The sequence below is a fragment of the Equus caballus genome, chromosome 25, assembly GCF_041296265.1.
Source record: "Equus caballus isolate H_3958 breed thoroughbred chromosome 25, TB-T2T, whole genome shotgun sequence".
NCBI classification, from domain to species: Eukaryota; Metazoa; Chordata; class Mammalia; order Perissodactyla; family Equidae; genus Equus; species Equus caballus.
Genome location: NC_091708.1, coordinates 12,556,024 through 12,577,439, shown reverse-complemented (window position 1 = coordinate 12,577,439; position 21,416 = coordinate 12,556,024). Strand labels below are relative to the sequence as shown.

Here is a 21,416-nt window from a genome sequence, read left to right as displayed (position 1 = left end):
GAAGGTCAGAGCCTCAGGGGAGTTTTCCCTGGGAAAAGTTGAAGGGCAGGGCAGGGCAGAGACCTTTACCTAGCATGGGGTCAATCCCTCCCCCAAAGGAGGAGGAAGGGTGGGAAAAGCAGGCAGAGGAGGACTGACTCCCCATCCCAGAGTCCTGGACCAGAGAGGGGTTCCTGGCTTGTGTGGGATGCGCAGAGCTGAAGGGAAGCCCAGCTCCAGCTACATTCTCCCAGGCGCTCCGAAGGATGGGACCCCTCATTTTTCTTTCTTTCCTTTTTCCCTATTTGAGGAGTCTGAGCTCAGGGAGCTGAAATGGCATGCTCAGGAGTCTCAAGTTCAACTTCTAAACTTGGAAGTCAGAAGGAACTCCTCATCTCTCTGCCCTACCCCATCTGCCCCATCTCAGGGAAGGGTGCCTCCGCTCTGCACCTGAGCGCTCAGACCAGAGACCCAGGACCCTCAGGAGCCCTCTCCTCCCACCCAATCTGTCACCCAGTCCCGTGGCTTCTGCCTCCAAAATACACCTGAACTCCTCACTCTCCCTCTGCAGCCCCCAAGCTCACATGGACTGCGGTGGCCTCCTTGCTGGCCTCCCTGTCTCTGTGCAGCCCCCACATCCCACACACAGCAGCCTGAAGGCCTTGAAAGCGCGGATCAGCTGTTCACTTCAATAAAGTCTGAAATACTGCCTGTGGCCTGCAAGCCTCTCCTCGCCTCATCTGCTGCCCCTCTCCCCAAGCCCACCGACTCTTCAGCCTTCTGGGAGTGGACCAAGCCTGTCCCACCTCCAAGCCTCGCCCCATGCTTCCCTTCCCTCATCCTTTGGTCTCAGCTGAGGCCCCTCCTCAGAGAGCTTCCCTGACTTCTGTCCCACCGCCCCACCCTTTGCGTCAGAGCCTTTCCATATTTGCGGGGACGTGCTTATTTATTTACTGTCAAGGCCTCAAGTTCCAGGAGGGTGGGATCCCCTGCCCGGTGCTGGCCCTAGGTGCTCAATCAATAGCCACTGGGGGGGAGGGGAAGACGGGAGGGAGAAGCAGATGATCCTGAATGCCTGCATGGTCCTGCACGGTCAGTGTATGACCTCCCTCTTTCAGGGGAGGACACTGGGACTTCATTCCTACCTGGCACTCAGCTTGTGTGAGCTCTTTCTGAGTTTCTGAAGACTCTGATGCACCCCCAGTGTGTGGGGATGTGGCCTCGACAGCAGGACCTACCTGTAGAGAACAGGGTTTTCCGTGACCCAGTCATTGGGTAGGCTGTGCACCCACTTCCGTTGCCAAGGAGATATCATCTCCCCTTCAGGAATATCCACCTTCTTTATTATTCCCCCACATGCCCAGCTGGGTGAGCAGTGTAGGATAGGTTGCCAAGAGACCAAAGAAAAGACCTGGAGATGGTGAACGAGACATATGGGTTTACTGGGGAGTTACTTACAGGGAAGGTCCAGTGGTGGCCGGCTGGACAGCAATGTGCACCCGCTACCACCCCCTGAGAGAAGCTTGCTTAAGTAGGCAGAGGAACAAAGGCTGTGTGCTTGCCACGGGGGACTGTCCTTGTATGACCTGCATTCCAAGGACCTGAGCACCCCTGCCCCAGAGCGCCTCTGTGTTCCCTCAGACCACAAGGGTCTTGGTGCTAACTCTCCCACGAGAAAGCAGCTGGGTTGGCCAAGCCCAGGAATGTTATCATCATGAGTGCTAGCATGCAGCCCAGACAAGGAGCCTCAAGGACACATGGTTTTAAAGGGGCATGCTGGCTAGTGCCCCTACACTCCACCCGCCATGTGTCAGAATGGCCCTTACAATCTCATTGCACCAGTCTTCTGCAGTTCCCCTTGAGCCGGACACAGAGAGGAGCACTGTAGCCAGAAACTACAACAGCAATAGAAAGCATAACATGAAAATAAAAGAAGTAGTAAAAAAGCAAGGACACCAAAGAAAACATGTCACAGGTGGAGGGGAGTAGGAATGGGAAAGTGGGCGGCACTCCTCCGCTCTCATGGGGCTCTCCCGTCAGAGGCGTTGGCAGCTTGGAGATGCCATGGTAACCCTGCCGTTGAAGGCACGCAGCTCGCTGCATGCCCAGCAGGTGGAGCGGTTTTGTATGTCAGCACCAGTGTGTGTCCATGCAGTGGAAAGGCTGGCTGACATTGTCCTAAGGATGAAAAGGAAGATGTTTAGAGGGGACTAGAACAGGGAGCTCATGACCATCCAACAAGGCACACCAGAGGGAAAGGATGAAAGTGCCTTGGGGAATTGGAGGTGTTACTGTGATATTCTGTCGGGTTTTTAAAATTAATTTTTGTATTGAGGTTATAATAGTTTACAAAATTGTGAAATTTCAGTTGTACATTATTATTTGTCAGTCACCATATAGGTGCGCCCCTTCATCCTTTGTGCCCACCCCCAACTTTCCTTCCCCCTGGTAACCACTAAACAGTTCTCTTTGTCTGTGTGTTTGTTTATCTTCCACGTATGAGTGAAATCATACGGTGTTTGTCTTTGTCTGGCTTATTTTGCTTAACATAATACCCTCCAGGTCCATCCATGTTGTTGACTTTGTCTTTTTTATGGCTGAGTAGTGTTCCATTGTATATATATATACCACATCTTCTTTATCCAATCATCAGTGGATGGGCACTTGGGTTGCTTCCACGTCTTGGCTATCGTGAATAATGCTGCAATTAACACAGGGGGGCATAAGTCTCTTTGTATCGTTGATTTTGAGTTCTTCGGATAAATATCCAGTAGTGGGATAGCTGGGTCTTATGGTAATTCTATTTTTAATTTTCTGAGAAATGACCATACTGTTTTCCACAATGGCTGCACCAGTTTGCATTCTCACCAGCAGTGTATGAGGGTTCCCTTTTCTCCACAACCTCTCTGACATTTGTTATTTTTTGTCTCGGTGATTATAGCCATTCTAACAGGTATAAGGTGATATCTTAGTGTAGTTTTGATTTGCATTCCCCTGATGATTAGTGATGTTGAGTATCTTTTCATGTGCCTATTGGCCATCTGTATGTGATATCTCGTTTTAAGCCTGTCCCCTAAGGGGTTAAGAGACAGGAGCCCCACCTCCTAGTCCCAGGGCCAAGTGGCCATGTGGGTCCCAGTAGGGAGTTCTGTGGCAGAGGCAAAAGCAAGTTGTTCTGAGTGCCCATCTGTGGTTGTAGTTTCTTTCTTTGATTAGCCCTTGTCTGGTCCTTGTGTCAACATCTGGTATGTACTGGGTTGAGTGCATCTCATGATCATTTAGTTGATATATTGCAGTTGCCAGGTATCTTGTCTAGTGGGCTAGGGTCCTGTCTTCCATCCTCAATTGTTGTTTCAGCAAGCCATTCATTTGTTCCACCAGCTCCATGGTCATGGGGCAGTTTGGCAGGTGAAAATGCAAATGTATGTCGATTTGATCAGCCCACGTCTGTACCTGGTGGCCGGTAAAATGCATACCTTGGTCACCGTTGATGTCCATGGGAACACTGTAGGCAGCACAGAGGTGTCCCCAGGCCTCTCATGGTGGTCTTCTGTGTGGCCCTCTTGCTGGGATATGTCTGTAGCAGTCCTGTAGCTGTGTCCGCACTAGTTAGGGCATGCTGACAGCCATCAGAAAGAGGCAATGGCCCTGTGGAGTCCATCTGCCGGCGTTGAGCAGGCTGGTTGCTTCTGGCAATTTGGCCTGTGTCCCGAGGAATGGCCCAGGGTCTCTGTAAGGAATAAGAAGGGCACACCTGACAGACCTGCACCATAGTAGCATAGCGCAGCAGGAGGCCCCAGTCCTTGGCGACAGCCCACAGGGTCCTTTGTCCTTTGTGTCCGGTCTTCCTGTGTAGCCACCCTGCCACTCTTTTGGCTGGCACTTCTTCCAGGAGACAAATCTGAGCTGACTCATCTGCTTGTTGGTTTCCTGGTGGTGTTGTCACCTGGTGTGCAGACACATGGTACACTGTTATTGTCATTCCCAAGACCTGCTGCCAGATGTCATCCCAGAGCTCTGCCCCTGACAATGGGTGACCATTAATAGTCCACTTTTGTCATGCCCATTAGGCCATCCACAGGGTGAGCCCTGTATAGACTACCTGACTGTCCATGCACAGACATATTGGACTGGGCTTACAAGTCAACACCATCCAGGTGGCCCTCAGTTCAGCCCATTGACTACTGTATCCAGAGCCAGGGTCCAACCACATGCTGTTGGTTGAAGGCTGGATGGTCCCCGCTGTCCACTGGGGGGGTGGCCACCTCTTGCGGAGCCATCCGTCTACCAGGCCTCTGCTGGGATTGGTCCTCCTCCTTCCTGTACATTTGGCAGGGTTTCAGGCATGGGCACCTCATCTAACAGGCTTGTTTCTTCTGCGGTGTGTGTTACTGGCCCCAGGAGGGCATGTAGTTCTGCACTGAGGGGACTACTGGTGAGGATCCCTCGGTGTTGTAAGTATGCACGCCACTTTGCCAATGTCTGTGTTTGGGCTGTTCCTGAGCGGGGCTTTTGGAAAGCATCCCTCAGCCACCCTGCAATGGGCAGATGAGTATGGACTGTGACCGGCAGGGAATGGGTTATGGGCTCCACCTGCTGGAGGACAAGGTAAGCAGCACACAATTGTTCCAGGACGCTATACTGGTTTTCAGCCCCTTTCTACAATTGGGACCAGAAGCCGAGGGGCACTGGTTTATTGCTTTGCCTCTGCCAGAGACCCCATCCAAACCCCTCTGGGTGACTGGAAACATCCAGTTCACACAGTTGTCCTTGTGTTAAAACACCCAAGGGTTGGATTTGTTTTACTGTCATTTTGGCTTGGGAGAAGGCCTCCTGGTCGGTGGTCCCCTAGTCCCAGATGATACCCTTTGGCACCAACTTTTAAAGAGGACGGACAGCCTGTGTCTTATCTATAACAGTAGCAGGAACCGCTTTTGTCTTACCCAACCAGATAACACCAAGAGTTTGACAGATAACCCAGACCCTTGTACTTTATTGTCGTTTACTACCCATTCTCGTTAGCATAGGTGGGCGGCGAGGGAGAGAGACGCTTCTTGAAGGTCTGAAAAAGACTCAGAGGTTAATATGACACCATCAATATAATGAAACAAGGTAACCTCAGGGGGTTTTGTCCACCGGGCGGTGCTCCAGAAGCATGGCCGCAGAGTGAGGTGAGAAGTGATGGAAGTCATTGTGCTCATTTTCACCCCTGACAGCAAAATGCTCCTGTGGACCAGTACATTGTTATTTCCTCTTGTGGCTTCTGGTCCCCTGATACCTGAACCACCTGCACGGCGCTGCAGGCACGGGTCAAGGTCCTTTGGCCCTCCGTCCAGTCGAGGGGGCTAGGGCGTTCCCAGGCTGTCACTGTGGGCGCTGTTAAAGCCACCAGAACAGTGTTTGGCTGTTTATCACTTTTTCCCCTGAGGGGTGCTTGCCACTCCCTGGGGAAAACCGCACTGCAGACACTCTCTGAGCTTTGCTCAACCTCAGTCGTGTCGCCAGAGAGCAGGGAGGGGCAGGGAGTCACGGCCACCTGCTGCTCAGGACTCAGCGTCCCGCTTCACTCAGCCTCCCTGCCAGCGCTGGGGTGCTGGACCACGCACTCACCGCGCTCTTCCTGTCCCCAACAGGCACTTTCCGCCCAAGGCCTGACGAGCCCCTGGCCTGCCCTCCCTCCCGGCTCTGCCTTTGACTGCTTTACTCTTGATATTGAAACTCATTTATTTTAATCTCAACCAACTTGACCATACACCAAACTCCTCAGGGTTTTACTTCCACAAACCTTCTGTCACTTGTTTTTAAAATTCAGAATTTTTTCCATGCCTTCTTCTCTTTTTTTTTCTTTTGTAGCAGCTTAGGACAAATTTATCTTTCTTAAAAAAACAAACAAAAATATCTCTGTTCTTTATACCTTTTTTTACTGAAAACATACATTTTACTTGCCTTGTTTAGAGACTTTTTAGAAATATGTGTTTTCTCATAGAAAATTCCTCAGCAGGTACAAAACATATTTATCAATAAACTCAAGCATCTTTTACTTTCTTGGAAATAAGAAACCAGAGGCAGACAAATCTATGTTTAGTAACCAATTTCTAATATTTTATCTTGTTTGGTAAATGACCTAGATACTCAATGAATCTTGATCATTTAACTTAATTTACCAAAACTCTAAAGTTTCAAGTTACCAAAAAGATTTTGGAAGCTGTTTTTCAAGCATCTATACCATAAAACATAATTATTGTACCTGAAAACTCTTACCCATTTTTACCTAAATCATTTGTTCCCAACAATTATGTTTAGATTACTCACAAAAACTTTGTGTGACATTAAAGCAATTAGCCATCATCTTGGGTTTTTTTAAGTACATACACCATAACACGTAATTATTTTAAAAGTCCCCCCCAAATTGTTATCTTTTTCACATCTATTTAGTTCACCTGTTCCCCAATTCCACCAGTTCTGCAGCAGTGTAATCTCTCATGGTGGATGCATGTTCCCAACGGGTGGAGGCAGGTCCCTGGGATCCACCCCCGAGGGAGGGGCTGTTCAGACCTCTATCTTCTCATCAGATTCCCGGAGGTGTGTTGACAGAGCTTCGGTAGTTTTGGCTTCAACCAGCCATGTGTTCCTTTCTAATTTTAATTTCTCTTGTAGCTGTCTCACCTTTGCCTTAGCTTCCATTTCAGCTAGTCTTGCTAAGTGAACAGCGGCAAGGAGGGGCCATCCCACCATAGCAGTTACCTCCCAGGCTTCTGGTTTCTTTCTCTCAACATTTATCATGCCCAGGACTTCTCCTGCCTTCATTGCCAGCCATTCTACAGTGTGGAGTGCCCAGGACTCCACAGCTGTAGCAATGGCCTGGGCTTCTCTCATGCCCAGGACTTTCCCCTAGGCCCTTCGGCATTTTGGGGGCACCCCTGTACTCACACAGCGGGCCCCATCCATCAAGGATGGTGACAACCGGCCCCCACAGGGAGGACACCAGCCAACCCAGTATTACCCCTACGGATTTCTCCTTCCCATCCCAGACAGTCTCAGCACTCACTCGGTTTTCTTTGGTCTCCTGGCTGGCTCACCAAGTGTTCCGCCACACACCCAGCTGGGTGAGCAGTGTGGGATAGGTTGCTGAGAGACCAAAGAAAAGACTCAGAGACAGCAAATGAGACATATGGGTTTATTAGGAGTTACTTACAGGATAGGTCCAGTGGCGGCTGGCTGGACAGGCAATTTGCACCCACTGCTGCCCTCTGAGAGGAGCTGGCTTAAGTATGCAGAGGAACAAAGGCTGAGTGCTTGCCAAGGGGACTGTTCCTGCGTGACCTGCATTCCAAGGACCAGAGCCCCTGAGCCCCGGAGGGCCTCCGGGTTCCCTCAGACTTCGAGAGTCTTGGTGCTAACTCTCCCACGAGAAAGCAGCTGGGTTAGCCCAGCCTAGGGCTGTTACCACCATGAGTGCTGGCATGTAGCCCAGACAAGGAGCCTCAGGGACACACAGTTTAGAGGGCATGTAAGCTAGTGCCCCTACATTCATCAAGGGCTTCCTGCCGTTCTTTGGGGTCATGGAACACTCCAGAGCCCACTTCCTGGTGGCCGCCAGGGAGCGGACCAGCTGCACCTGAATCCATGGAAGATGTGGGTTGGGGGGGTCAGAGCTGCAGGCTCCCTGCACCCTGAGGCTGACTGTGCAGTCTCAGAAGGTCATGTGGGGACCACGAGCAGGAAGGCGCTTTGCAGGGAGGCCTTCAACCCCAGGGCACACCCCCTGCGGGAGGGCTCTCCAGCCCAGAACAGTCATTCAGCTGCTCCCAGGAAGGCATCTTTTAAGAAATTTTAATGAAGACCAAGATGCTCATTCAGGCATTTTTTATAATCTCAAGGAATTGTAAAAATGGAACTGTCCAATAATAGGGGACTGGTTGAGTAAACATGGTATGTCCCTTCAGTGGAATGTCAGGCATTTACTAAAAATGAGGCTTGGGAAGGATTTTTTTAGGACATGGGAAAATGCTTATGATATGATATACCATCAAGCATATCAATTAAAAGCACAGAATAAAAATTATAACTAAAATTATACAGTATGAGCTCAAAATTTAAAATGTATAGAAAAACGACTGGAAGAAAATCTGCCAAATGTTAAGCATGGTGTGTTGCTTCCAGGAAGCAGGATCACGTGAGTAATCAGTTTCTTTGGTCTCTTTATGCTTTTATAATTTCCAAGCCTTCTACAGAGAGCACTATTTAGGGCTCAAAGTAGGAATGAAAGTCCCTTTTAAATAAGCAGCACAGAATTTCAAAGGAAGGGTTTGAGTGTGTGTTTCTTTTAAGACATAATTTTGTCTGTGCAGTTCTTTATAGACAACAAGGCCATTCCAACAACCTATATGGTTGTCAAGAGGGCGTCACTTTAATACATTACAGGAAGTCCCAGGCAGCCACCAAATGTGGAGAAGTACATGAACGCCCAGTGACACAAGATACTGTTAACAGGGAAAAAGCAGGTTTCAAAACACGAGTATAGAATCAAACTCAGCTTTAAATAGAAAAATTAGAAATGCTTTAATGCATAGGAAAAAGACCCAAGGTATCCGATGGTTAATTCTGGCTATTTCTGAGTAATTTTAATTTAACTTAATTTAAAATTTTAATTTAAATTGTCTAACTTTCAAGAATAGACATTCTAATTTTGTATTCCTACATTTTAAGAACCAGTAAGAATTATTTTTAAAATCAAAGCAATTTCAAAGCCCTATTTCATTAGATTCCCAGGTAAGGGGCCTTCAGAGGGAGGGAAGTTTGGGGAGCAGAGGGAATCGGGAAGCAGAAAGAGGGGGACAGAGGGGCAGGCCTACCTCAGCCTCGAAGATCTGCTGGTAGACATTCCCGCTGGGGACCTGAGTCACCTTCCCCACTGAGGACACCATGGCCGCCGGCTGGACGCCCCTGCCGGGAAGCCGTTGTCCAGGAATGTGTCTGGGTTTGGTCTCTATTGTGACCTGGAGGTTGAGAAACCAGGCTGAGACCCTCTGCTCCGGGAGAAAGCATCGGGGCGCCTTTCTGGCCTCAGGAATTTTATTTTAAACAAAAAGCAAAACAACGGAGAGGGCGAAGAAGCGAAAAAGAAACAAACCTGAAGCAAGAACCGAACTCCTGGAGAAGGCGGGCTCTGCCAGCCGCGCAGGGCGCACGCAGATCCGAGAGGGACTTTGGGGTGAACAACAATAAATGGTTATTGTTTTGTGCTTCACTCTCCCAGGCTCTTCTGGGAAAAGCCGACCCGCCCAAGGTGGCAGCTGGGGGCATTTTGACCCGGCGTTGGACCCCCAATGTGACGCTGAACACGGTTCAAGAAGGCCCCCTGCCTCTGGAGCGGACACGGTGTGTGTGTGTGTGTGTGGCGGGGGGGGGGGGGGGGGGGGCGGGCAGGGAGGGAGAAGACTGACTGTAGCCACGCAAATTAGGCACCTACTCTGTGCTAAGAAGACCTGGCAAGTTTCCCTCATGCGCCCTCTCCCCCAGCCCACCAAGGAGCGGGACAGCCGCTGGACATCCCATCGAAGCCCCGTCAAGCGCCGGGAGGCCCTGCGCGCAGGGGACCGCCCGGGCCCGCACCTGCCGAAAGCAACAAGCAAGTCACCCAAGGCCTGTCCAGCCTCAACTGCAACAGGACACACTTGGTCTCCAAGGCACCTCGAGGGCAGGGAGCCCCGCGGGCCCCGCCCCCGCTTCCTTGGCAACCGGAGCGCCTGGGTCGGGCATGGAGCAGCGAAAGTAGTCAACCCTTTCCAGGTGGCAGTTTCTCCTCTCTGCAAGGGGAAACGTCAGGAGTCAGGAGCGTCCAGAGCAGCGCACTAAATATTCTGAAAACGAGGAGGGGACGGGGGATGTAGCTCTGAGCCACTGTGGTCGAGAAAATCCATCTTCTCTTTGCCTGGGTTAAAACCAACCTCTGCTGGGAAGTAGCACAGAGTATTGCTTGGTTCTAAGAAAGAAGCAGACAGCGTCTCTAAAAGAGGCCAAATCTTCCTCAGATGAAAAGAGGTTGAAGGGCTCAGTTCAGGCCTCAAGCTTGAATGGAGTTATAACAATGAGCTGCATTCATCCAACCCACCATTGCCACGTAACCCCTCCCAAATACATCTCTGACCTAGCCACTCTCCTCCTCAAAAGCCCCTCCCCGACTCTGCAGCCCCTACCAGGTCCAACCCACAGTCCCTCCAGGACCCCAGAGGCCCCCACATCTGGTTCCCACCTGACTCTCCTGCTTCAGCAAACTCCCCGCTCTCCCTGCATATGCCTCCTGCCCCTGCCGCTCCTCATCCTGCTCCTCTGCTGGGATCCTTCTGTCTCCACACATCCCAAACTCGCCCATACTTCCAGTCCCTACCAGTGACAAGTGTCCCATCCTCTCAGCCTGACCCCTCCTCTCACGTGCCTGTCACCTCTCCTCTCTGAACCAGCTTGTACGTTGGTTGCTGTCAAATGCAGGAGTTCACAGCCCCCATGGAAGGTGTTTCCTGAAGGTCAAGTATGCCTTACTTTTATTCAACTTCAGTTGTCCTTAGCACAGTGTCTTGCACAAAATTCAGACCCAGTGAGTGCTCCCTGGGTAAATGCGTGAATACCTGGAGTGTCCTGGTCTGACTCTCCCAGAGTTTGGCTCTTTCCCACACACCCAGCCAGAGTCCTCATGGGCAGAGCTGAAAATGCTTGTGGGTGATGCTGAACCTGGGTGAGGGTTTCCTATGTATGTGGGGTCCCCGGCTCCTCATAGAATCCCTCCGCTCGGCAGGGATCCCTGTTCCAGTGGCTGGTAAATGCTCCCCGCGGCACCTGGGTGGAGGCGGAGCCTGGGTGAGGGTTTCCTATGTATGTGGGGTACCTGACTCCTCAGACAATCCCTCCCCTCGGCAGGGGTCCCTATTCCACTGGCTGGTAAACGCTCCCTATGACAACTTCCTCCAGGAAGTGATCATTCTGTCCAGACTAGATTCAGAGATTAAGATATGGTGATTAGAAAACCCTGTTATTCTCCTTCTTTGGTCCTGGGTTTTATTAACAAGGTGAAATATTGTAATGTAAGATTGGACTAATTTTATTGGGAAAAAGAGAAAGTGTAGATAACTGAGGGAAAATACAATAAAAAATAGGAAATGTCCAGGAATTATTTGCAGTCACTGATACGTCTGTCTTGCCCCAGGATGCCCTTCTGGCTTGGCCCTTGTACATCAGAAACAGTGTTTTCCCTGCCCAGATGCTTGGTAGGTTCTCGTTTCTGGCACATCTATAATTTTGGAAGTTTTTTTTAAAAAAATATGGATATAAATATGTAGGCATGGATACATCGTGCATGATGTTTTGTTCTGAGTAAGCGACACACTTATTATATAAAATAGCAATAAAATTCAAAGAAGAAAATAAAAATAGCCCATAATCTCACCACTGAGAATTTACCTTCCTTAACTCCCAAGTTTCTGAGTCTTTGTGTTTGAGTTTTGATAAAACACAAAACTTTGTTTTTGGCTTTTGCATGACATTTGCATTGCCTTCCCAACTCCAGAATGTTATAGCTGGAAAGACTAACCAGCTAGAGATCACCTGGTCAGTCCACCTCTCGTGTTAGAGATGGGCAGGAGTTGAGAGATGGGAAATGAAAGGCATGAAGCCAAGCCTTTGAACTCTTTTCCCTTCACCTCAACATCGTATCTTCCCCCTCAGTCTTCATCTTGAAAATGTCTCTTGACTTGACCCTCATCCTTTTCCTTCCTCTTCCACAGGCTGTCATCCATCTTCTCCACGGCCCATAGAACAAAGAACAAAAAGGACCACCCCAAGAGCTAACATTTATGGAGAGGATTCAATCCCCTCAGTAACAATGAGAGGGGTACCACAGTTCATCCATTTTACAGATGGAGAAACTGAAGCTCAGACAGTTAGTAACGTGGACAAGACCTCTGAGATAGGAAGTGGTTAGATCCAGGATGTGAATCTAGACCCTGCAATTCCAGAGTCTGGAACCAAACACTATGCCATCTGGCCTTGGGACTAACCAGGAAAAAAGTTCTGGATCCAACTGATTGGATTTGCATGTTGAAAGATAGCATACACACCAAAAGGTATGGAAATCATGAGTGTATCGCTCAGTGAATTATCCAAAGGGAACACACCTGGTAACCAGTACCCATAAGAAATAGAACATTACTAACTCTCCAGGAGCCCCCCTTTGGACCCATCCCACTCCACTGCCCTCTCTTTTCCAAGGATAACAAATATTCTAACCTCTGAATTGGTTTTGCTTATTTTTGAATTTTATTTAAATGGAATCATACAGAATGTACTCTTTTATGTCAGGCATCTTTCATTATATTTGTAAGATTCATTTATATTTTTGAATGTGACTGTAGTTCATTTTTATTTCTGTATAGCATCTCATTATAAAAAAATATATAACCCATTTTATTTGTCCTTTCTATTATTGATGCACATTTGGGTTGTTTCTAGTTTAGAGAATTACCAAATAATGCTCCTCTGAACATTCTTTTGCATGGTGAACATATCTAGGCATTTCTATTGGGTATTTACCTAAGAGTGGAATTTTTGCATCATGGAGTACATGTAAGTCCTTCTTTAGGAGATACTACCAGAGTTTTTGAACGTTGCTGTAGGAGTTTACACTCAGAGCAGTGTGTAGGAGTTCCAGTTGCTCCACATCCTCACCAACACTTGGTATTGTCAGTGGTTTTTAGTTTAGCCTTTCTGGTGTATGTGTAGTGGTGTTTCATTGTGGCTTTAATTTTTATTTTCCTGATGGGTAACGATGTTGTGCACCTTCTCATATACTAAATGGCCGTTTGGTTATCTTTCTGTGAAATACCTAGTCAACTTTTTTGCCCTTTTTTCTATTATCTTTATTGTTTCTATTTTTCTGTTATCTCTCTTCTCTTATTAATTCACGCAAGTTAGTTGCATATCCTATATGAAGCTTTTTCCAGGTAAATATACAAGTGTTTATTTCCATTCTGCGTTTGCCTTCTTACTCTCTTGAAGGTGGCTTTGGATGAAGATAAGTCCTTAATTTTAATAAGATCCAATTTATTAATTTTTGTCTTTGTGGTTAGTATAATTTGTGTCCTATCTAAGAAATCTTTGCCTGCCTCAAGTCATGAAAATATTCTCCTTTGTTATCTACTACAAATTTTATTGTTTTAAACATCCGCATTTAGATTTAAAATCCACCTCTCGAATTGATTTTTGTTTATGATGTGAGGTAGGAGTCAATATTAATTTCTTTCCCATGTGGATAACCCTCTCTCCCTTTACCTTTGATCAAATCAGTTATCAATGTGTTCCTAAATTTCTCTAATTCTATTTCCATGGTATCGAATAGACTCAGTATCATTCCTGCTGCCATCATTTCAGTTTAAACCCTCTACCTCTTGCCTGGAATATTATAGTAGCCTTCTAATTGGTCCTAACCTCTCCTCCTACCCTCTGTCACTTTTCCCCCCAAACAAACTAAGAATAACTTCCTACCCATTCTTGAAGATCCACTTTGTCTCCTAGTAGTGTGGTGTCACTTCCTTTAGGCACCTCTAGCACTTTGTCCCTATTCTTCTCTGAGTTCTGATATTAAGTAGCTTAAGTGGGGAGACTCTGTTCTCCTGGCTTCTATTTCCTATGATTAGCAGTCAGTACCTTGCAAATAGTGCTGTTCAATAAGCCTTGATTATAATGGATTGAGAGCAAAGCTAAATGAACTCTCTGTTTACTTAGAACAATCATTCTTCAGATGAATTGCACAAGACCCTTCAGCTAGGAAATGGCGATCAGATTTGCAATGTACCATGTCCTTTTAGGCTATTAAGATCCTGAGGAAGTTTTTCTGTTTTTGTTGGATACTTACTACTTTCTCTTGTAAATTTGAATTGTCATTATATCTTCATTATGAAATTATAGATGGCTTCAGAGCAGAATCATTGTCTAATTCTACTTTGCATCTTTTAGAATACCTAGAACTGAGATGATAAAAGAACAGATTTGACATGTAAATGGAGAAGGATTTCAAGGAATCTGGATGCAAGGGAAGAGGGAATCAATAATAAATTGGCCAGGCAAATATGTCTTAATAGGTTTTAAGTAGACATTTAGTATCATTAAGATAACAGTTATTCCTAAGTTAATTTATACATGTGATGATCCCAATTAAAATGCCAACAATTTTAGGTCTTCATTTTTGTTTTGGGGAGTGGTGTGGTGCTTTAGTCAAGCCAGTTCTAAAGTTCACATGGAAAAATAAACAAACAAGAAAAGTTAGTAGAACTCTGAATAAAAGAACAATAAAGAGAGACAACTCCTACCAGGTGGTAAAAATTCACATCCCTCCCACATGCAAAAGTCACTCATCCCATCCTCACACCCCCCAAAGCCTCAGCCTATTCCAGCATCAACTCTTGAGTCCAAAATCTCATCTATATCATCAACCCAAAAAGTCCCAAATCTCATCACCTCAATCATCTAAATTAGGCATGGGTGAGACTCTGGGTACGGCCCAAGCCCAGGAAAACTTTCTTTCCATCTGTGCACCTGTGAAGCTAAACAACTTGTCTCCTTCTGGAATGGAACGGTGGGTCAGGTACAGGATAGACATGCCCATTTCCATAGTGGGAAACTGGAAGGAATACAGGGGTCACCAAGCAAGTCCAAAGCCAGCAGGGCAAATCCTGCGAGGTTTCCAGGCTGGGAATCCCATGAGGCTTGATGCCCTGTCCTCTGGGCTCTGGGTGGTGGTCCTGTTGGCCCCTGGCCCTGAGCCTGTCTCTCTGTCCTCTGCCTCTATGTCCACAGCTCTGTCTTCGGAGATGTTCTTCCTTTTTCTTGAGTGGTAGCCCATGTTTGTAGTTCAATCAGCCCACTTCCTGCTTGGAGAATCCCAGAAGTTTGATAGCCTTCTTTTCATTCTTTCTGTCTCTGTTCCTTCTGTCTGAGCTGGCAGTGTTTTTCCTCTGATGTAACATTCTTAAAAAGCTCATTGGTCCTTTGTGTATGTCAAGCCAACCCACACCTTTAGACAAAGGGTTTTTCACAGGTCCTTCCTGCAAAACCCCATCTCTCTCCCTGGCTTCTGCTGAGATGGCTGAGTGGATCCATGTGTCACCTATCTAACCTCTTCAGTAACAGGGTGTCCAGGTGCATCCTTGGCCCTCTCTCCCAAGCACACTTTCCAACAGTGAATTTCCTCATCTTTTCATCCTTTGTATCTGGATTGGCTTGGAACCTTTCAAATCATGAAGTGCTGGTCCGTTTTTGCCTGGCAGTTTCTTCCTCAGTTTATTTCCTCATGCATTTTACTATAAGCAGAAAGGAGCTTTGCTTGGAAATCTCCTCAGCTAAATATCCAAGTTCATCACTTGTGAGTTCTGTTTTCAACGAACAAAAGACACAATTCAGCCAAGTTTTCTGCCCCTTTATAACAAAGATCGCCTTCTCCAATTTCCAGTAATATGTTCCTCATTTCCTTTTAAGGCCTCACCAGAAGCACCTTTAACATTGATATTTCTGCTAAGATTCTGTTCATGAATAACAGCATGTTCATGATGAGAAACTTTCTCTACATGCTTCTCACTTCTTTCTGAGTTCTCACCTGAATCACCTTTAACATCCATATTTCTACCTTCTCATGAAAGACAATCTAGGCCTTTCCTATTGCCAACCTCAAAACTCTTCCAGCCTTTGATTAGTCAACTCTGAAGCCACCCCAACATTTTTAGGTATCTGTTGTAGTGGCACCCCAATTCCCAGTACCAGAATCTGCATCAGTTTCCTAGAGCTGCCATAAGAAATTATCACAAGCCTGGTGGCTTAAAACAACAGAAATGTATTCTCTCCACAGTTTTGGACTCCAGAAGTCAAAACTCAAGGCTTTGGCAGGGTTAAGGCAGGGACAGTCCCTCTGGAAGCTCTGAGATAATCATCTGTTCCATCCTCTCTCCTAGTTTCTGGTGGTTGCCAGCAGGCCTTGGCGTTTCTTGGCTTGTAGATGCATCGCTCCAATCTCTGCCTCCATCTTCACCTGGCGTTCTCCCTTGTGTCTCGGTGCGTGTCCCCTTCTGCTTCTTATAAGGACAGTCTCATTTGATTTAGAGCCCACGCTAATCTAACGGGATCTCATCTCGATCCTTACCTTAATTACATCTGCAAAGACCCTGTTGCCAAATAAGGTCACATTCTGAGGTTCTGGGAGAGCATGAATTTTGGGGGGATACTACTCAACCCACTAGGTAATTATACTTCAAGAAAACTAGTACTAAAAACAAACAGACAGAACTTGTCCCAAGCTTGCCCATGAAAGATAGTATTAAGGCATTTTTCTCCTGCTGAAATTTTCTGAGTGAGCTCATCGAGCCTGTTTTGGCCTATTTTAAAGTCACGTTATCCACTCAGTGATTGAAACTAATCCTTCTTTTCTGTCAAGTAAATTAGAATTTTTGTCCCCTTATGCTCCCAGTATTGAATTTTCTTTTTGATTTGGCTGACTTCTAAAGTAACTTCACAATTTGTTTTGGTACTTTGAACATATAGATGCTGTTTCATACATCAGGGCTTATGGTTCCTGAGGGGTTTCTAGGATTTTCCCAGGAATCTTAGCAGGAAGTTTCGTTCATATTTTACACCATATTTCCTGTTGTTTCCTAGACTCCAGCTCGTTTGACCAGTCTGTTGCACTTTCATTGATGTATCCACTCTGATTTCTCCTCTGTCAGTCTCTCTGTGGAGACAGGATGACTGGTCACTGCTTCTCACTTGCACAGTGCTGGTGTGACTGGACCGCTCACCACAGCAGACTTTGGCTCTTCCTGCCTGTTTCTCCTTGGATGCGTCAGTTACGAAAATGTTCACCTTATGGTAGACTTTATTATGGAGTCTAACATAACAGGTGTAGCCTCAATAAAGGTGTTTAAAAGAAAACTGTTCATGAAATAAGCAGCTAAATGGTTTTTAAAAATGCTTTCAGTATCATAGGTTGCATCTTACTTTATTGCTACCCGACCGTTACCAATGTTAACATTGTTGTGGTGGTTGTTTTCTGATACAAGGTCAATTCTGAGAGACTTTTTATGATCAAGAGTATATAAGCAACTTTGGGGACCAAGTGCTTTCTCTCACTCTCTCTTTTAGCATTTTATCTGGCCATGTACATACACATACCAAAATGTGGTCACAGATGTTATATAATGCACCGATCTGCTTCCAAATTCATAGTTCTGTTCTTTTATCCCATAATAGGACTATTTCCGTCTCGTCCAGAGCCAAGAGTTACCTGATAATATACATTACCATCAATGCAGCATCTACATGGAAATCCCTGAAGATGAAGGTTGGAATAAAGCATCCTAATCCCATGAAAGCTGTATCGACGACGTCTGATTCATGAACAAAGAATGTGTGCAGTCAATTTTGATGGAAGCTGGGAGAAGACATGAAACAGAATGCAACTGATGGAGCAGCAAATGAAATAAAACAAAGCAATGTAATATAACTGCTAGTAGGATCCTGATCTATAATATTTGTAGATCAAATATATAGAGAGAGAATTATAAAAAAAAGTGAGTGATTTTCGTTAAGTTTTGTTTTTGAGCTGGTAGAGGAGTTGTTAGGAAGACTCCTATGATTCTGTCATGGAGGCGCCATTCCCACCATGTGGGGCCCACCTTTGTCTTTTCATGTGAGAGAAAAAATAAACCTCTAATAAAAAAATGCCTTAATTGTTTTGAGGGTACTGTTTCTTGCAGTTGAATGCAGTTTCTAGTTAATTCACTCCCATTCTCCCTTCCCTTCCAAGAATAGTTCTTAAACTTACATAGTAGTTACTGAAAATCTCAATGTAATTTTGCTATTCTTATTTTAGGGGATGAGGAAGATTGGCCCTGAGATAACATCTGTTGCCAACCTTTCTCTTTTTGCTTGAGGAAGATTGGCCCTGAGCTAACATCTGTTCCAATCTTCCTTTATTTTGCATGTGGGACACCACCACAGCATGGCTCGACCAGTGGTGTAGGTCCAAGCCCGGGACCCAAACCCCTGAACCTCGGGCCATGGAAGTGGAGTGCGAAAACTCAACCACTATGCCACAAGTCTGGCCCCTATTATTGTTCTTGAGATATGTATAGATAAAACCAGTCAACATTATATTGTATAATTGTGTGGTGATGAAATGCAATTTCATTTAAAATAGCCATAGGAAATCATATATTCTATATTCTCCTATAAAACATTAATAAAATAAGTTCCACGTAATTGAAAGTAAAAATACATATATAAAAAACTAAATATTCATTGGGGTGGGGGATGGAAGAAACGGATAAACTTTTTTCTTAGTTTAAATAAATTGAATAAAAAAAGAAAGAGGAAGATTTCCTTAAAATTGTTTATTCCTGTAACTTTTAAATAGCTTTAGTTGTGCTAAATTAGAATATTTAAAAAACTTGGGAGTGTCTTGGTTAAAGTGCTTTTTGTGTGATTGTAAATAAGTATCCATTTGCTTGTGATTCCCACATATTGGCAGGTGTGAATTCATTAACTGCGGAAATGCTTCTGACCAGGCACCGTCTGAAAATGTTCAAGGAGGAGCCACAGTTCCCACGAAAAAGGACTTTCCCAGCAACAGGCTTCATGCTGATTCTTCACAGGACAATCACTGCGTTGGGTTTTTTCCCATTATGTGCAGTGATATAATTTCAGTTGGAAAGAAATTTTGCAATAACGGTGATGATACACTCCAATACCCATGACTGAAACAGCAACACAGTATGGAAATATGTTTCACAATTGAAAGACTACGCTGTTTGCTTTTTTTCTCTGTATTGTCACAGCATGGAGCAGAAGGACATTTTAGCGCGTTTGGCCAAATTCTTTACAGTGGAACCATGAATGAAATTCTTTTTAGAATAGTCAGATCACTTAAAATATGGACACATAGCACAGCTTGCAGAAAGAATGTGCATCAGCTTGAACAACTGTACCAATTAGTGTAAGTGAAGGAGCACGGGGCAAAACTGTAGAGGATGAAAGCTCAGATTTCTTTTTTCTGCCTTTCTCAACCCCCCCAAATAGACTTTAATGCACAAAAAACCTTTCTGTGGATAAAGGGGACTACCACATAATGACAAAAGGTTCAGTTCACCAGGAGATCCAACAATGAACATGCGTGCATCTAATATTGTCTCAAAATACGTAAGGCAAAAATGAACAGGACTATAGACAAATAAGGATACCTAAAAAGGGGGGGGGCAGGGGGTAAACCCCAAATTCTGACAAGTCTAATTGAAATACAGGGAAAGAATTGCTCTCAGAAAAGAAAAGGTTTTGAAAGCCAAAAAGGAAAACTTATAAAAGGATGCAGAGAAGGTGGCACAGTAGAGGTGTAAGGCCAAGGGATGACAAGGAAGAATAGAAGAGTATTAGCAAGGGACACCTCTACCGAGAAGAGGATGGACTTTAGGACGTGCACAGTGCAAACATCTTTAAGGGACTGCAGGGAATTGATCCAGGATAGAGAGAGTGTCATGCAGGCTGTCTTACCTAAATGCGCTCAGTAAAGGTCAAGATCCAAATCCAGGGCAGGAGAGGCAGTCCTTCCCAAGAGAATGCCACCAGCAGGAGGAAACTCAGCAACACACGCTCTCTGAGTGATTCAAACAAAAGAGCTGGAATTATTGACTAGGATTATGCAGGACAAAGAACAGACAGAGTTAAGTGAAGAGGCTTATGACCGTTAGAATTATAAGAATGAGGACGAGCAAAATTCTATCCTTGGAATTAAGAATCTTGGAAGCGGAAACATGAAAGTCTACAAATATGTAAGGAAAAATAAATCACACAGCTGGAAAAAAGTAAAATATATAGAAAATACAATGGTAAAAGGAGTGAAGTGAGAACAATGACAATTTGAGTATTTGTAAGAAATTATGTTCAATATTTGTGGAAATTTAGTCGGCATCAAATTCTTAAGAAATTCTGAAACTGTTAGGGGAAAAACTCTCTAAAAAATTTATTTCATTGAACAAACGTTATTGAGGTTCTACTGTATACGTCTAACTTAGTTTTGAGTACACATCAACGAGTAAGACTGCTTCTCTGTCTAAGATGGAAGTCAGATATGTCAACACTTCAGGACAATAAAATATTTCACACTCTGTGGAAAAAACAGATTATGCCAGTGAGGAGAGGTAAGGTGATGCTGTGATATGAGAACTCCAAAAATCTTAGCAGTTAAACAGCAAAAGTTATTTCTTATTCACATCCTTTGTCAAATGCAGCTTGGCAAGGGTAGGGAGGCAAGACTTCATTCAACTAAGAAAAAAAGATTTGATGTCCGGTGATTTTTTTATGTTATCTGTCACTGAGAAGGTGGCGTTTGTCTAAAAATAATTCTCTGAGAGCTGTGTCCTCCGCTGTATGAAGCCCTGTAACATTCGATAGCAGTAAAGAAAAGCGTATGCCTCAACATGAAATTGGCTTGAATATTGAAATGAAGGGAGCACAGCTGAAGTTTTAAACTGAAAGTGAACACCTTCTACCTACGAGAGGAGGGTGGGCACGACAGACATTTACTACAATTAGAATCTCGGTATTAGAAATATGTCAGGTAATGATCTTTCAAACAAAGTTACAGAAACCGAACTTGAATGTGCTAAAACAAACAAACAAAAAGAGATTGTTTTCTCTTTTCTCTGCTTCCCTCTGCGAGTGTGCCTTATCCTTATCCCTCTGGGTGGGGTGGCTCTCTTGTTCCTTCAGTGAAGGTGGCCTCCTAGGTTCATGTGTTCTGTTCGGGAGATGAAGCAGAGGGGAGTGGGGACGTGAGGCATTTGAGCCCCATTTCGAATTCCTAGGGAAGAACTGTGGTCATCCCCCCTTGTGTCAGACGCTCGTCCCTGGGGATGTGTCTGCTCAGAAGGTGGCACCTTCCGTGGAGAGCAGGTGGATGGAAGGGGCTGCAGAGAGTGAACAGGAAACTCACAGATGAACCGGAGGTGGGGGGGGGGGGGGGCGGGGAAGTTCCTTCCCAAACGAAGACACTGAGCAGATGGGACAATAAATGTCCAGGAAAAACAAAAAACAAAACACCAAGACAGTACCACGCCCGTAAGAGAGGGTGGGTTACATGTATGTGCCCTTCCAGAGTTAGTCTGCAGGCCGGTTCCCTGGAAGGCTCCTTGCAACAGGCCTGTGGGCCGAGAGCAGCAGTTACAGAATGTCTTAGATCCAGGGTCTCCTCTTCTCTCCCAGAAGAGCTTTAGACCTAAGCTCCCCAGTGCTTCTGACGTGAGCAGGAAGTGGACACCTCCCCATATCCATCTCCTCCTCTTGCTCCTAAATGCGCACATTGGCTGGAATTTTGCCTATCGCCACTGTGTAGTGTATGTTCTTGTTGC

General features: G+C 45.6%; 2 protein-coding genes across 2 annotated transcripts in view; both read right to left on the bottom strand.

The window, feature by feature from the left end:
* The window catches only part of CCDC180 (coiled-coil domain containing 180), a gene marked incomplete at its 5' end in the record, with an annotated part of 40,672 nt that extends 39,246 nt beyond the window's left edge, over positions 1–1,426 (bottom strand). Inside the window, 1 exon segment of the mRNA XM_070252016.1 lies at positions 1,218–1,426. Within this exon segment, the coding sequence (XP_070108117.1) occupies positions 1,218–1,426 (209 nt within the window).
* Positions 1,396–10,354, bottom strand: LOC106782584 (uncharacterized). Its single transcript, XM_070252015.1, has 5 exons — positions 10,235–10,354; positions 9,452–9,788; positions 9,113–9,186; positions 8,835–8,978; positions 1,396–3,925 (listed from the first exon to the last, which is right to left on the bottom strand). Exons 1-5 carry the CDS (start codon positions 10,352–10,354, stop codon positions 3,461–3,463), a joined length of 1,140 nt encoding a protein of 379 aa, XP_070108116.1. The 3' UTR covers positions 1,396–3,460.
* Positions 10,355–21,416: the final 11,062 nt, after the last annotated feature.

What these genes read in the sequence shown, in the direction of transcription:
- LOC106782584 (XM_070252015.1), bottom strand. Translation starts at nt 10,354, where the DNA reads ATGGGCGAGTTTGGGATGTGTGGAGACAGAAGGATCCCAGCAGAGGAG. An exon ending in GAGTTCGGTTCTTGCTTCAG is followed by an intron (nt 8,979 to 9,112) that starts GTTTGTTTCTTT and finishes CTCAACCTCCAG; the next exon opens with GTCACAATAGAGACCAAACC. An exon ending in AGCAGATCTTCGAGGCTGAG is followed by an intron (nt 3,926 to 8,834) that starts GTAGGCCTGCCC and finishes TCTGCACACCAG; the next exon opens with GTGACAACACCACCAGGAAA.